General features: G+C 43.0%; 1 protein-coding gene across 1 annotated transcript in view; it reads left to right on the top strand.

The window, feature by feature from the left end:
- The first annotated feature begins 700 nt into the window (after window positions 1-700).
- The window catches only part of NPC1 (NPC intracellular cholesterol transporter 1), a 51,225-nt gene continuing 34,784 nt past the window's right edge, over window positions 701-17,141 (top strand). The window contains exons 1-3 of the mRNA XM_057504092.1: window positions 701-901; window positions 14,281-14,403; window positions 15,343-15,449. Coding sequence (XP_057360075.1) covers window positions 845-901; window positions 14,281-14,403; window positions 15,343-15,449 — 287 coding nt within the window. The 5' untranslated portion in view covers window positions 701-844. The remainder of the gene's footprint in view (window positions 902-14,280; window positions 14,404-15,342; window positions 15,450-17,141) is intronic.

The raw sequence follows: 17,141 nt of genomic DNA, 5'->3' as shown, positions 1-17,141 counted from the left end.
ATATGATGAAAATAAGTGCAGGACCAAAAGAGATATTAACAAGTGGAGGTCTCAAAAACGAAAATGCTTCTCTATCTTTGCGTTGCCTGAGTTCACGTGGAGCTTAAAAATGGACTTTGGTCCTTCCTCTGGGTCAAACTTCTCCTGGGAGGCGGCGGGGCCGTCTCCTCCCAGCAGGTGGCGCAGCTCCAACGCTCTCCCGAGCCAGGCGAGCGGACGAAACCCGAGATTGGCCGCCTCGGAGGCTCCGCCCACCGTGCCCGCCCCTCGCCTCTCGGATCGCCACACTGTCAGGCCACCGCGCGGCCCCGCCCCGGCTTCGCTGAAGTACCCGGGCTCGGGTCCCTTCGAGTCCCTGGTGTGGAAGAACTTGCGGTGCTAATCGCGACCGAGATAAACACATATTCCGCAGAGGAGTGGGGTCTTAGTTGGGAAAGCAGTCTCCAAGCACTCCCATTTGCTGACACCTCGCCCACGGTCTCCAGCCCAGCAAAGACAGAAAGAAGAGAAAAGAATTAAAGCACTAAAACCACACACTTTGAGTACAACTCCAGAAATATTCCCAGGCCGGATTTCAAAAGGTCAGCAGCCAAGTTTTGGAATCCCCGGTCCCAAGCCGCCGTCCCCAGTGCCGCGCCGCCAGCCCCGCCCCAGACCTGAGCCCGCCCACAAGGGGCGGTGCCGGTGGTGCTCTCTTCCTTCCGGACCTGCGCCCACAGCCCGCCGCCAGCCACCGGCGCTTTCTCCTTCTCTCCCTCATCCCGCGCGGCGTCCGGAGCCCGCCAGGAACTCCGAGGCCAGAGAGTCAAGTCCCGCCGACGTCGTAGCCCCGCGCCGTGGCAGCATGAGCGCGCACGGCCCGGCCCTCGGCCTCCTGCTGCTGCTGCTGTGTCCAGTGCAGGTGAGCGGCCGCCGGCGACCCGGCCGCGCTTTCGGGGACGTGGGGACCGCCGGTCGGGGAGGGCGGCGCCGCGGCTCGGGCGCCCGTTCTCCGGCGCGGGTCCAGCCGGCCCGGGGCAGTTTGTCTCACGGTGGAGCCCCGGAGGTCTCACCCAACCTCTCGGGTTTCTTTCTCCCGCCACGCACTTTTCTCTGGTCTGTAAGGGGGTGGCAACTGGGAGCTGCTTGTTTGACCTGTTTTGAGCTTGTCAGCTGTGGGCACCTAATTTCTAGGTTTATAAAAGGTGTGGGATCCCAGGGAAGGAGGTGAGTGGGTGGAGAAAGAAGAGATCTTAATTAACCTTTTTCCAAAAAAATATATATATACTATTTGCTTACGAACTCTTTACAAATTCCTTTAGAAGATACACTGTTTCCTCTGTCCTTAAGGGTGGTGTGGGAGGGGTGATAAAGAAAGCAAACAATTCGTCAAGCACCAAATTGGAACAGTCCTCGGGCTCATAGACACCGAGAAGTGACTCGTACTTATAATGGGGGAGGGTTGGCTTGGGTGGGTGAAACAGGTGAAGGGGATAAAAAGGCACAAATCCTAATCGTAATGTAAATTTTTGTCACTGGGATGAAAGCATTGAGAATACATTCGGTAATTCCATAACATCATTCTATGTTGACAGATAATAACTACACTACTAAACAACAAAAAATTGGAACAGTCCTAATAAGTACTTGACATTAGTCAGCTTGGTCTTCTAGAGAGTGCAAGCTCCCTCTTATTAACTCCCTTTTCTGTTTGTGGAAACTGAAGCCCGCCAGGGGTAACTGATTTACCCTTGTCACAATACTAAGTAGCTACAGGGTGGGCCCTGGAACAACTACACATCCTGACCCCTGGGCGTCCTAACTCCCAGCTCGCCTTTTCCTTGGCTTAGTAGCCTTGGGCCTGAGTGCCTCACTCATAGATAGGTAGGTAGGTAGATATATATGGACAGCTTTATAATTCAGTATCTGTTTACAGTGTGATCACCACCACAAGTCTAGTTACCATCCTCACCATACAGTTGACTCCCTTCCCCCATTTCTCACCCCTGCCCCAATTTCCTTCCCTTCTGGGTAACCACTAGTCTGTTCTCTAAATCTATGAATTGGTTTTTGTTTGTTATTTTGTTTTTCTTTGTTTTGATTTCACATATGAGTGAAATCATACAGGATTTGTCTTTCTCTGACTTCACTTAGTGTCATACTCTTAAGGTCCATTCACGTTGTCACAATGGCAGGATTTTCTTTCCTTTTTATGGCTGAGTGGTATTCCGTTGTATAACTATGCTACATCTTTTTCCATTCATCTATCCATGGATACTAAAGTTGTCTCTGAATCATGGCTATTGTAACTAATGCTGCAGTGAACATAGAGGTGCATATATCTTTTTGAATTAGTGTTTTCATATTCTTTTTTTAATCATATTCTTTCAATTCTTTCATATTCTTTGGATAAGTACCGAGAAGTGGAATAGCTGTTCATATGGTAGTTATAGTCTTGTTTAAGAAACCTCCATACTGTTTTCCATAAGGGCTGCACTGATTTACAATCCCATTGACAGCATAGGAGAGTTCCTTTTCTCCACATCATTACCAACACTTGTTATTTCTTGTCTTTTTTATGATAACCATTGTAACTCTGGTGGGGGATGCGGGGACTGGGGGGTGGGGTGGGGAATATATTCCTCATGGGGGGCAAATAACCTTTGAAGCCTGAATCAATCAAAGGGAGAAATAAAGTGGGAGAAACTAGTTTATTGCCTACAAGCAGTCTTCTACTTCTGTTTGCCTGTGTCTTTTGCGACCTGGCTGCAAAAGGACCCCCAAAATACCTCTCCAGTCCAGGTGCCCACTGCCTTCTGCCCCTTTTGTAATCATCTATTAATGTGGAGATGGACTACTTCTCTCCACCCCTTGGAAACACCTATTGATATGGAAATGCACTAAGGCCATACTAGAGGTTCTGGAAATACTGCAGTTTTACAAACCACAACCATTCTAATAGGTGTGATTTTGACTTGCATTTTCCAAATAATTAGTAATGTTAACAATTTTTCCATGTGCTGTTGCCATCTGTGTATCTTCTTTGGAGAAATGTCTATTTCTACCCATTTTTAAAAATCAGGTTGTATTCTTGTTGAGTTGTATGGGTTCTTTAAATATTTTGGATGTTAACCCCTTATCAGACATAAACTTCTCCCATTTAGTAGGTTGCTTTTTTGTTTTGATGATGGTTTCATTTGCTATTTAGAAGCTTTTTAGTTTGATGTAGTCTCATTTATTTTTGTTTTTGTTTCCTTTGCCTTGGAGTGAGATCCACAAAAATGTCAATGATTGATGTCAGGAGCTTAACACCTGTTTTCTTGTAGGAATTTCTATGGTTTCAGGGCTTACATTAAAGTCTTTAATTTGAGTTAATTTTGGTGCATGGTATAAGATAGTGGTCTAGTTTAATTCTTTTGTCTACAGCTGTCCAATTTTCTTAACACCAGTTATTGAAGAGACTATCCTTTCTGAATGTTCTTGGCTCCTTTATTGTAGACTGTCCATATATGTGTGGGTTTGTTTCTGGGCTCTCAGTTCTATTCCATTGATTTCTGTATGCCTATTTTGTACCAAAACTATACTATTTTTTATTACTGTAGCTTTGTAGTATAGTTTGAAATCAGGAAGTATGATACCTACAGTTTTATATCTCCAACTTTGTTCTTCTTTCTCAAGATTGCTTTGGCTTTTTGGGATCTTTTGTGGTTCCATACAAAGTTTAGACTTATTTGTTCTATCTCTATGAAGTATGCCATTGGTTTTTTGATAGGTATTGTATTGAATCTGTAAATTGCTTTGGCTAGTATGGACATTTTACCAATATTAATTCTTCCTATCCATGAGCATGGGATAGCTTTCTATTTATTTGTGTCATCTTCAATTTCTTTCATCAGGTTTTATGGTTTTCAGGGTGCATGTCTTTCACTGTAATTAAATTTATTCCTAGGTATTTTATTCTCTTTGATGTAATTGAAGAGGATTGTTTTCTTAATTTCTCTTTCTGATATTTTGTTATTAGTGTATACAAACTCCACAGATTTCTGTACATTAATTTTATGTCCTGTAACTTGACTGAATTCATTTATTAGATGTAACAGTTTTATGGTGGAGACTTTAGGGTTTTCTGTATATAGTATCATGTCATTTGCAAATAGTGACAGACTTCTTCCTTCCCAGTTTGGGTGCCTTTTATTTCTTTTTCTTGCCCAATTGCTGTGGCTAGAACTTCTAGTTCTATATAGAATAGAAAGTGGTGAGAGTGGGCATCCTGTTCTTAGAGGAAAGTTTTCAACTTTTTACTATTGAGTATGATGTTAGCTGTAGGATTATCATACATGGCCTTTGTTATGTTGAGGTACATTCCTCCTCTATGGCCATGTCATTGAGAGTTTTTATCATAAATGGATGTTGAATTTTTTAAAATGCTTTTTCTGCATCTATTGAGATGATTATAATTATTATCTTTCATTTTGTTAATGTAATGTATCATGTTGATTTACTTGTGGTGAACTATTCTCACATCCCTTGAATAAATCCCACTTGATTATGGTGTATAATGCTTTTAATATGTTGTTGGATTTGGTTTGCTAATATTTTGTTGAGAATTATTGCATCTGTGTTCATTAGAGATATTGGCCTTAATTTTCTTTTCTTTTCCTTTCTTTTTTTTGTATGTGATGCCCTTTCCTGGTTTTGGTACCAAGGCAATGCTGGCCTTGTAAAATGTATTTGGAAGCTTTTCCTCTTAAAATTTTTAGGAAGTGTTTGAGAAGGATAGGTTTAAACATCTTTGAATGTTTGGTAGAATTTGGCAGTGAAGCTATCTGGTTCTGAACTGTTTGTTGGAAGGGTTTGGATTGCTGTTTCAGTCTTTTTAGTAGTAATTGGTCTATTCAGACTTTCTATTTCTTCATGATTCAGTCTTGGAAGATTGTCTGTTTCTAGGAATTTATCCATTTGTTCTAGGTTGTCCAGCTTGTTGGTGTATAATTGTTCATAGTAGTCTCTATGAGTCTTTGGATTTCTGTAGTACCGGTTGTAACTTCTCTTTCATTTCTGATTTTGATTCCATTCTCTCTTTCTTAGCTAGTCACAGACTGAAAGTGAAGGGATGGAAAAAGATATTCCATTCAAATAAATATGAGAAAGCTGGAGTAACTGTACTCATATCATACAAAATAGACTTTAAAACAGACTGTAATAAAAGACAAAAAGGGGCATTACCTAATGATAAAGATATCAATCTAGCAAGTATATGTAATATTTATAAATATATATGTATGCAATCTAGGAGCACCAAAATATATAAAGAGAGAAATAGAAAGCAAAGTAATATTAGTCTTTAATACCCCACTTTCATCAATGGATAGATCATCTAGACAAAAAAATAAATGAGGAAACTTCATCCTTAAATAGCATAATAGACTAGATAGAGTTAATGGGTATGCATGGAACATTTCATCCAAAAATAGTAGAATACACATTCTTCTCAAGTGCATATGGAACATTGTCCGGGACAGATCACATATTGAGCCACAAAACTGGTCTCAATAATTTTAGGAAAATTAAAATCATATCAAGCATCTTTTCTCACCACAGTGGTATGAAACTGGGAATTAATTACAAGAAGAAAATGGGGAAGACCACAAAAATGTTGGTTAAAAAACATGCTACTTCACAACTGGGTCATCTAAGAAATCAAAGGAGAAATCAGAAAGCACTTAGAGACAAACTAAATTAGAAACTCAACATACCAAAATCTGTGGGATGCACCACAAGAGGTTCTAAAAGGGAAGCCATAGCAATACAGGTCTACCTCAAGAAACAAGAAAAATCTCTGACAGTCTAACTTTACACCAAAAGGAACCAGAAAGAGAAGAGCAAAGCCCAAAAATTAGTGGAAGAAAGTCAGTAATGAAGATCAGAGCAGAAACAAATGACCTAGAGGCTAAAAAGATCAGTGAAAGGAAGGGCTGGTTCTTTGAAAAGATAAACAAAATTGACAAAACTTTAGCTAGACTCACTGTTGTGTTTACAGTTTTCTAGAACTGTGAGGGTCAGTGGGTGGGGGGGATGTCAAAGGATACAGGGCTTATTAAACCAGGTCGGGGTGGAAGAGTGAGACTCTGGGGATCTGTGTCCTTCCACCCGTTCAAGGCATGTCAGTAATGAGGGGTAGTGAATCACAGAGGGGGACAGATAAGGGACTAGAGAAACCTCTCCTTGAACTTTTGGGTAGTCCTAGAAGTGGATAGGTGATGCTGACCCAGGAAGCGCCCCAAAGCCAGGAGAAGAGCGTCGGCTCCCTCCTCCCATATGTGTACATGGGCGGGGGTGGGGGACCCTAGCAGTGTGGGCTTGTGAAGAGCCCACATCTAGTGCCTGGTTGGGAGGGAGGCAGAGGAAAGAAATCAGAGATGGTTTAGAGTGGGATCAGTGGGTAGACCACTCACTAGCTCTGTGGCTTTGAGAACCTTATTCTTTTAAGCCTCAGTTTTTTCTGAAGACAAACAGTATCTCATAGTGTTACGGGGTTATTAAGTAACATAACATATGGAGAGACCTCATCAATGTAGTAAAAACTCAAGAAATAGTAGCAGTTGTGTGCTTTTAAAAGAAGTTACTCGATTTCCCTTGAGTTTTAGGTCAGTATCTAATAGGCAGGCTTCACACTGTTAAGTAGCTTTAACTTATCCCTGGAATCCTTTTCCCTCAAGGTAGTTTCCAAGACTAGTGGCCAGGGAGTGCCTCTCTCCCTGGGATTCTTGCAGTATGTCAAAGTTTGGCCCTGGGGCTCTTGCGAAATACCTGGAAGCCTTGGGAAGGGCTGTAAACTTTAACTGGAAATACTCCCATTGTGGTTTTACAAATTAACTCCTTCCTACCTTCAGAGACTTTGAGTACACCTGAACAGACTGGGGAGTGTCAGTCTGTTTGTAGAATTGTTATCAATGATAGCTCTTCTCCATTCAGCCTGAGCACTAATAAAGTTGTCACAGATTTGTAAGGTCTAAAATACATTTTGGGGGGATTTTTGCTTTTCTTAATTTTTAATTTTCACAGATGATGAAATAACATTCTAGACAGCATGATTTTGAAACCTGGTGGTCATCCAAATAATGTGTGCAGTTTTGAGAAATAGTATATATTTCTCCTAACTTTTAAAAGCTTTTTCTGTAGGAACTTGTAACACAAAGAGGTCTGGGTAGGAATTCGGCCATTAAAATGGCTTTTCCTGAGGAGATCAGGAATGGTTTAACAACCTGAGAGCATTGAAGAAAAACCTGAAACTGGAGCTACTGTGGGTAATCTTTCCCAGTCTCTCCTGCTCCTTGACCGATATTGTGATCATATCTTACGTAGATAATCAAGGGAAAAGGAGGTTTTTTATTTTAGTGAGTGGGCAGAAAGAAAAGAACTATCTGAATAGGTCTTTGTATTCCTTCACTGTTTGTCATATTACCCAGAACAAAGACTCCCTCTGGTCAGGAAGACAAAAACCCCCTTTCTTCCCTGCGGACCCCTTCCCCACCCTCCACTCCACCCATAAGGGATGCTTCTACGGGTGTTTTAAGGGTCACACATTACCTACTGTGGAATTCTGGGTCACCGTCTCTCATCTGACCTCAGGCGCCCCTTTCTGCCTGTCACCTGCAGCTCTGTGAAGGGCGTCAGCTCTCCGGCCAAATGAGCTGCTTGGTCTCAGAGCTCTGCCTGTCTTCCACGGCCCAGTCCAAATGCCACATTATCCCTAACGTTTGTTACCCTGTTGCCCCAGCTGGAATGCCTTCCCTCTTCTGAAGTCTTAAGTCTTTGTTTAAACTGCCACAGCATTATTTATTCCCTGGCAAATGACTGAGGTGATAGACCTGGATGTGGGCCTTGACTCTTCCTCTCGCGAGAGTGACCTTGGGTAGCCAGTATTCCCTTCAGAGCCTCAGTCTCCTCTGGAAAATCACAGAGACAATGATGCATGCTTCTCAGGGTGCTTGTGGAAAGGTAGAGAAATATTGTTTGAATTGAACTAATAGAGTGCAAGCACCTTGAGGGCAGAAACTATGTTTTTTCCATCTCCAGTATGGCCAGGGCTCTTTTACTCTGCTGAATTGCCAAACCATCGGGCCTTTGTGGGTTTAGGTGAGGTGGTAAGATTCAGAGGCTAGTGGAGATCAGAATTAGATTTGCTGTTGGTTTCTGGGTGTGATTATCAATGACCAGCTGTGGTCCACCAAATTTTCCTTGCTTGGACTGCCTCTTATTTTCAGTCTTTGGAATGTTTGTTTTGGCAAGAAAACATAGGTGCACACACACACCACCACCACTGCCACCACCACCACCACCACCTCCTCCACTGCCAGCTCCTCCACCTCCCTCTGATGCAAGTATGCCTTTGGGGGATTTGAGAGAGAAGCTTTAAATTTGTTCTTTTATCTTACTATTCTCCTTTAGGCCACAGAGGAACTCAAATTACTGTCATTCCCTAATTTCATAAATATAAAATGGTTGCTCTGGGCGGAGTGTAGGATATAGAAGTAGATTAAAAAAACAACTAACTTTTAAGAAGGCAGTCTGTAAACTGTAAAGTACTGTGTAAATATTCATTTCTATCCCTGTCATGTTCATAGTTGTTGGGACAGAGGGTGTATATATAAATTACAGTGCAATGCAAAGTGGGCTCAAATAAAGGTAGGGACAAAATGTTATGGGGAGTCCATTCTTGAGGTGACCTTTAGAAAATGAATTAATACTTACTAGGTGGACAAGAAGAAACCTGGAGAAAATAGGGGAAAAATTACTAAAAACTTGCTATTAAAATTGTTAATAAAAATCATTCAACTGTGTACTTAAAGGATGAATTTTATGGTATGTAAGTTGTCTCAAAGTTGTTAAAAAATGGCATTGTACAATGACTACAAGAAACTAAAGAAAGGAGAGTTGCCTATTTTTTGCATAGTACTCCATTGCTGGACACATCTGATCTTGGTTTAACCTCATAGAACCCCTTTAAGATAGGTGTGATGCTATTTTTCTTGTTTTACAGATTACGGCTCAAAGCTGTCTCAAGGTCACATAGCTAGTAAATGGCGGGCAGGGAGCTTGAGCCACTGTCCTCTGACTTATATGCTTTAATTTATTGAAATTCAAAATATTGCTACCAGGTATTCCTATTTAGCAAGCTAAGTTGAGTGGGTGTTCAGCAGATCTTCCACTTGGCCAATAAGCCATCTCATTGAAGGCATGTTCCCAGCTCCAGGGTGACATCTTCAAAAGCCAGTGATAAATCAGGATGGATGTAGCCTACCGGCCTGACCTGTTGTTCAATTGCAACACTGTGTGAATATTCCATAGGAAAAAACCTGCAGCAGGATACACTCCCACCCACTTTTCATGGTTTTGTTTTAGTCTTGTGGCTTTTGAATTGGTTTTTAAACTTGCGGGTGCTGGAGTTCAGAAATGTCTAATACTAAGAGTATTAGTATACTAATCTCTGGGGACTTGTCAGAATCAGAGGATTCATCTGTGTACAAACTGAGCTGCAGTAGAAGCAGTGCAGCAGCTTGGGGCTGGGGCTGGAGATTAGGAGGGAGAATGCCTAACTTGGCGCTCAAAATCTTGATTCCTGTTACTGGTTTTGTTACTTATGAACCATGGGACCTCAGTATCTTCTCTCGAGCCTTAGTAAGATGCTATGGTACTCCTCCATAGGGTGTCTGAGAAGTAAATGAAGCAATGGGGGAGAAATTGCTTAACATTGTGCCTGGCGCCCAATTGGTGTCAAGTCAGCCCTGGGATAGGAGTTAATACTTCTGCAGGATTCACTACAGGCAGCCTGGGGTGCAGGACGCTGTTCCTGAGGCCCAGAGCTGTGCCATGTGGTAAGGTGGGCTGCCCTGGGGCTCTGGTGGTAGGGTTAGCAATTGCTGTAGATGCTGACATAAAGCACAAGGGGCTGTTTTTTTTTTCTTTTTTTAACCTTTCCTGAACGATTCTTATTACTACTGAAAGAAGCTTTCCTATGCAGTCATCTACCCAGTAATTAGAACTGGAGCACGTTATGAATTATCCATATGACCTAACCTTTGAAAGTAGAGACAGTCTAGCCTTGTAACTACTAGGTTAAATTTAAATTCCGGGTTAAAGCCAAAACAACCAGTAGTTTTCATTCTGAGCTACATAATCTAGTCAAACTCCTTCAACTCATGGTGAGTTGATGGTTATTTCAGAGGACGTTTAACAACTGGCCTCTGCCCTTCAGGATTTTATGGTCTTAGGAGGGAAATGAAACAAAGGCAAGAAAATTCTTTTGCAGCCTATCCCCATATACACAACTTTGCAATTCTCATAAGTAGAATTCTGCTTGATCTAGGGCAGAAGCTAGCAAGGTAGGGCCCAGCCAGAGCTTGCTGTTGTGATTAGTTTTCTTGGGACACGCCTACACCCACTATTACCTATTGGCTGTGGTTGCTTTTGAGCTACACCAGGTAAAGTTGAGTATTTATCACAGAAACTGAATGGCCCGCAAGCCTACAATCTTTACTATCTGGCCCTCCAAGGGAAATTTATCCACCTCTGTCCTGGTGGATCCACATGGGAGCTTGTGGAGTATAAGTGACAGAAACAGCGCTCAGGTCTCCAGAGCTCTGGGTGCAGAACACAGCTAAGAGCAGTGAGGATGGATGTCCCTGGACACCGGCCACCTGCTCCAGGACAGCTCCCCTGGGCAGGGTTGCACCGGCTGGAACCAGGTGGGAGGAGGCAGGGTTACATTCAGTGGAGGCATTGAGTTGGGAGAGACTTGTCAGAAGGGAGGATTGAAACCTGTGGAGAAAACAGTGGGGCCGGAGACAAAGAGGTGGCCTTGGGACCCAGATCAATACAGTCACAGGCAGTTCAGTTAGAGCCAGGACACAGTTGGTGGAGGGAAGTCAAGATTTATCTTTGCAAAGGCTCTTGAAAAGTTACTGCACTCGTGTGCATTTGTGTGTATTCATCTCTACAGGTTTGCCTGCAAGGAGCAATCGAAAGCCTGGAAGACCCAGATCTAATACGATAGTGTTGGTGAAATCTGAGAAATGGGGTGGGAGGCGGAGAGGTGAGGGGGAGCTGTCAGTGTACTCCATATGTACCTGTGCCATTTGAATATTTGTGGCGAGCCGGTATTGGTTCTGTAATTAAAATAAAATCTACAGTCATTTCTTTTTAACATTTTAGGAGTTGGGAATTTAGGAATTAAAGCACTTTAAATGCTCAAATAAGATAGTTCTTGTGGTTCTGACTAATTCTGTAAGACTGGTCCGTGACCACAAGATAAGCTGTGAAGAATCGTCAGTTGTCATTCTTTAGACTTGCCGCCACCCCCTACCCCACCACACCCCCATGCTTCAGCAGAGCTTTAACAAGACCCGTTACCAGAGACTCTGGGTATGTCATGGAGCACTCGGGCCCACAGTCTTTGATAGTCACTCTTCGCTGTTTAATCTCATGTTAACTGAGGGAGTGCTCTCTAGTCTTTGCCATGGGGCTTTGCTCTTACATGGTGAGGAGCATCTGAGCTCATATTTTGTCAAAACACAACATACCATTGACCATTTTTAAGTGTACAATTCAGTGACATTAGTGTATCACACTTTTGTGTGGCCATCACCAACATCCATCCCAGAACTGAGCTTACCTTTAATCAGGTACACTTTTGTCCCTGGCAGACCTCAAACATCGGTGGGTTTTATTTAATTATTGGGCATAATACTTCCTTCCCCAGGTGAAATATTAGTGATATGAAATCAGCACCTGGTGTTCTTTTATCACAGTAAAGGCAACTTCCAGCTAGACACCTTACTTTCAGAAATCAGATGCTTTGCTTAGAAAGGAAGCATGTGACCTGTGCATGAGCCCTTAACTGCACAGTGTCCCCTTGGTCTGGTGTCAACATGTGTGCCCTAACATACCAGAGATCCTAAGGTGCACCTGACCTGCGGAGCCAGCCAGGCCTCAGGTGGGGTCTGGCTCTGCCATTTCTTAGATGTGATCCCAAATGAGCCGCTTTGCCTGTGTGACCCTCAGTTTCCTCACCTGTAAAATGGCCTCACAGATTGAGTCTATGGTTAACAGAGATAATAGGGGCACACTAGCCAGTGTCTGGCCACTGGGTGTGGTGGCAGCGATTCCTCATGGAAGCAGGTGTGATGGAGCTCAGGGAGGGAGGGCTGTGTTTGGGCACATCAGGAGGCCCAGGGGCGAGGTAGAGGTTGCAGAGTGGCCTTGATAGGGAGTGAGGGGTGTAGTGAGTATAGGGGAGGGAAGCTGGCAGGCATGAACAGTGCAGAGGCAGGCAAGTCCCACTTGGTGTGAGTTGGAAGGGACATATGGGTAGGTGAGAGTGCACGGCAGAGCCAGGCGAGGCACCTGGAGTTCATCTCGCAGGCAGTGGGAAGGGTGGTGTAGGTCTCTGAGCATCAGGACACTGTGGAGCCGTGGTTGAGGAAGAGCCAAGTGACAGCTGTGCCTGGGGACATTGCTGAGGTTTGGCTGGGGGGGTGGTGACAGGAGAGTAGTGCGGGGACAGCACTGGAGAGCCTCTCCTGGAGGCCAGCTGGAAAGCACCTGGCACTTGAAACGCAAGGAAGTGGGGTTGGCCTTGGAGAAAAGACTGTTTTCATGTAGAGCACCTGGGGTCATCCAGCAGACAGCTGGAAGTGCAGCTGGAAAGAAATTGGGGTGGTTTCATGAGAGGGAGAATGAGATTGCCGCAGCTATTTCAGGCAGGAGCAGGTGAGGGACGAACCCAGAGGTGAGGCCAAAAATGTGGAAGGGAAAGTGGTGGTGGAGGTCCCAGTGGAGGCTCAGGAGCCCGGGCCTGCTGGCCCTGTTGGTCAGCTGAGAATCCTGTGACATCTAGGGAGGGACGCCTTGTATTTAAATTACATGTCATATCTGCAGTTACAGCCACCTCCATGGTCAGCTTTTTTGCCTTGTCAAACTTCAGTAAATGAATAATGACCTTTTAGTTGGAAACCCCAAGTTTTGGAGGAAGCATACATTCGAATCTTATAATCCCAAGATTTATGGAAATAATTGTGATTCTTTTTATATAAAAATGGTGGTGGCATTTTGCAACTTCTTCCAAAGGTTTGGCATGTAACTTTGTTGAATACTTGTCACTTCCTCCTTTGTATAATTTCCCTCCCTTGTGGCCTTAACACGTGACTTTGAACAAATCAAGATAGGGTAAGTCATAATTTCTGTTTTAAAGTATCTAAAGGATGCGTTCAGAGATAAGTCATACTGACCTTTAGATTCCTCCACCATACACCCCAGTCATTTGCCTGTTTTCTCTTTAATGCTTTTATAGGGCTTGGGGTCTGTGATGAGATTTGTGTCTTGACTAGGGGCCAACATGAACCGATTTAGCTCCTTGCCTACATGCGAGTCATCTGTCTGTGCCACTGGAGAGAATTCACTGTTGGTTCTGTGCATTTTTTTTTTTTAAGGGCTTTTCCACCAGTATCTTGGGAGCCATGGTTGCTTCTTGATAACCCTGTTTCTCTGTGGGACTGACGATTGCAAAACTGCGAGCCTGCCGCCCTGGCCAGCTTGGTGGAGCTCCGTGGCTGTCACTAATGTGATGACTCACACTGCACCTTCCTTCCCTCTCCAAGTTTCTGGCAGCCTTGTGACTCCCATGTGGGCAATGAGTGGCTCTTGAGAAGTCTTTACATAAGAGATTTGAAATTTTTCTTTTAAAATTGCTGAGGTGGTTTTCTTTAAGGTTCACACATTGCTTGCTTTCTGCTTAAATCTCAGGGACCTGGTGTTCATTCTTGTTCCTTCTTCCTTCGGGTCTCTTGGTCCTTGTGGTTTTGTTCTTCATGTTATTAATAATGTGCTGATATTAATTAACCTAAATTAATGGAAACGTCTTTCATTATTTAGAACACATAGTTCCTTATGCAGATGTACACAAATTTTACTGCCCTAGTAATTGCAAACCCACACCATCTTGCTTTCTTCCCTCTACACTGATTCTTAGTGATTCTTACATGGAACTAGCTTCCTCTTATCCACAAACTGGCAGGAAGTAGAAATCATGTAAATAACTAATTTCTATTACCTACTTCACTGACTTACTTGGCAAGTCCAGTTTGGGCTTTTGGTCTATTTTAATTAATACTTTTCAGATGTCCCTTGCTGTTACTTCACTTTGCAGATAACATTGGAAGGTTGAGTGGGTACTTTGTGCTGCTCAAGTTTGTTTTACCCTTGAGGCCCTGACCTGCTGAGTTTTGTGTTGACTTTCTGTAGGTGTTTTCACAGTCCTGTGTTTGGTATGGAGAGTGTGGAATTGCAAGTGGAGATAAGAGGTACAATTGCAAATATTCTGGGCCACCAAAACCATTGCTGGAGGACGGATATTACTTAGTGCAGGTGAGTTCATTATTTTGGATATTGGGAACACAAAATGCTAATCAGAGATCCTCTGTAATTATACCTTACTATCATTGGGTGGGAACTGGGGGGAGGTTGTATGTGGAACAAATGGTCTTAAATCTTATCCCACACTCTTACCTGTAGCACATAAAGGCAGAGAAGATAACATAACCACAGAGGCTTAATTTTCTGGGCTGACTTAATGCCTTTCTCATAAAGTTCTAATGGCAGGTTATAGTTAGGGACTGACCTTTGTACCTCAGATGTTCTTCCTTGCAGCTTCTTCAAAATATATTAGAAGTTAGTTTTTTGTTCCTAGATTTCAGGACCCGAATGGATGGGCTGTTAAGGGACTATGACTCCCTTGTCCTCTGCTCATTGTGGTGATTCCTCCATTTTCCATCAAGAGCCTGTGATCTTTGGCTGCTACCAGGACTCTGTTCTGTTTCTTTGACCATCCCTGATACACAGGGATAATAGAAAAGAACGGGAAAAATCAAGTTGAAAAGACTGGTTTTAGAGGCTTCAGTATCTAAAATCAAGTTGACATAAATAGCAGGTCTCCTAGACTTGCTCTTTCACCGGAATTAGTGAAGGCATTTGATTTTCACTGGAGTGACTCATGGAAATAGTAAATAGCATTCTGTTGAAGATTAAAGCTAAAAATCCTGTGAAGAGGTAAAATGATGTGTCAAGGGAAGAGAGTTTCCAAACAAGAAAAAAGTTGAACTGTCTCTACTTATACTTTGTGAATCCCTAGTTTATTAGTAGTAAAATTGATATCCTTTTAAAAGAATTCTATAAGAACTTTGCAAATGTGTGTCCTTCCCTTGTGTTCCTAAAAAGTATTATATGAAAAGAATACCTATTTCACTGAGGAATATTTATCCTTATTTAACAATGCAATTCTGATATGCATGCTTTTTCACCCAAAAGGAACTCTGTCCAGGATTCTTCTTTGGCAATGTCAGTCTCTGTTGTGATGTTCAGCAGCTTCGGACACTGAAAGATAGCCTACAGCTCCCGCTACAGTTTCTGTCCAGGTAGGATGACCCTCAGGCAAACAGAAAAAGTGGGTTTAAGGTACTCATGAACTAGTAACATTCTGATTTCCTTTAAAAAGTTCTTGTTATATTTTATGGAAAGCAATCTTATGACTTCTCAGAAATAAAGAATCATTTCTGATGAAGTAAAAATTCTCAGATAGTTCTTTTCCTAGTTCCATTCGGAGTTGGTACCTGGGTTTCCTCTGAGATGCCTTCATCCCAAAGGGCATTGGCACTGTGGCCTAGGGAGGAGCAGTTCCTGGTGGTCCCTACTCATATCCTTGACAGGAGACCTGCATCCCTACAGTCCTCTGCATCACCTCCCTCTCCTGACCTTCCCTGGGGTGCGCACAGTTCTCTCTTCCTGTGGTGACACGATGTGCTAGAGCCCCAGTCCTCAGTCCAGCTGGCCGTTGGTAAATGGCACCAAGCTCATTCTAGCATAGTTTGCTGGTTTCGTCAGAATTAGTTTGCAGTCCAGTCTGTTCTCCATGACAGGGTAGGAAAAGGGCTGCATGCCAGATGTTTTCTCAGCTTACCCCGCAGTTCTCACACGTGCAGGAGGCAAGCTGGTGGTGGTCTATAGATCAGCACATTGTAATATCTTTCTGAATGTTTCACACTTACCCCTGATAAATGTGGATGGGAAGGACAATGAAGCCTTCATGGGGGGGGATAGGACAGTCGGTGTCCACTATGGAAACCCTGCCTCTTTCCAGAAGTTTAAATTGGCAATACAGAGTGGAAAACCATCCCTAAATTGTTCTTTCAGGACAACATTGCAATATAACAGTAGATCGAAAGTTGAGAATCTACTCGGGCAAGTGTGTCCTGTAGAGGGCTAATGGATAGAGCTGTATTAGAGCCATCATTCACTCAAAATACATAAAAAAATTTAGCACCTACTCCTGGAGAAGCCTTATGGCCATAAACAGCAAAAGATTACTAAGTTTTTCCCATATTGTCAATGTTAAATAATAAAATGCCAATATGTGGAACATTATGCAGCTGTCAAAATTGATGATTGTGGAGATTAAGTGTAATAATATGGGGATAGGTTTATAATTCATGGACAATGATGGAAAACTGCATTCCACAGGTAAGTTTGTTAGAATTGTGTAATTGTTCCTGTTTTTGTCGCCATAAAACATAGAACTCCTGAAAGAGAGTCAGTGTGGGTGTCTGCACCTTCACGAGACCAGAGGCTTTGAAGGCTGGGGCCATACTTACACTGTCCTTCCTATGTTGAGTGTGCTTGCTTGGACTGGATCAGAGTAGAGAACAGTCTTAACTGGTTGTATTGAGAGAATGCAAGTCTAACAAAGCAGTGGCTTCTGCAGATAACAGTGAACCACAGAGGAGAGGGAGTTCTCTTGCTGCGTAACAAGTCAACATTAGGAGGCTAAACTTAGAACCTGTAGGACAGCAGACAGCTTACAGTTCTCATTAGAACCCATGTGCTCCTGAAGCAGCCAGAGACCACTGCTGTCTGTTCTATCATCCCAGGTCGCAGGAAATCCTCTTGTTTCAAGAGGGCCTAGGGATTATCTGGAGCTTGGAAGAGAACCCTTCTCTAGGTTATAAAATTAAAATTCTAACGTAAATGTCATTTTTTTCCCATTTTTCTTCTTAATCAGAATTGTCACCGTAATGTCCCTAATTCCCTTAACCTTCAAGACAAAGAAAACA

Source organism: Manis pentadactyla, chromosome 6, assembly GCF_030020395.1.
Source record: "Manis pentadactyla isolate mManPen7 chromosome 6, mManPen7.hap1, whole genome shotgun sequence".
In the NCBI taxonomy this organism is placed as follows: domain Eukaryota; kingdom Metazoa; phylum Chordata; class Mammalia; order Pholidota; family Manidae; genus Manis; species Manis pentadactyla.
The sequence above is the reverse complement of the archived record's forward strand: the minus strand, read 5'-3'. Positions and strand labels throughout refer to the sequence as shown.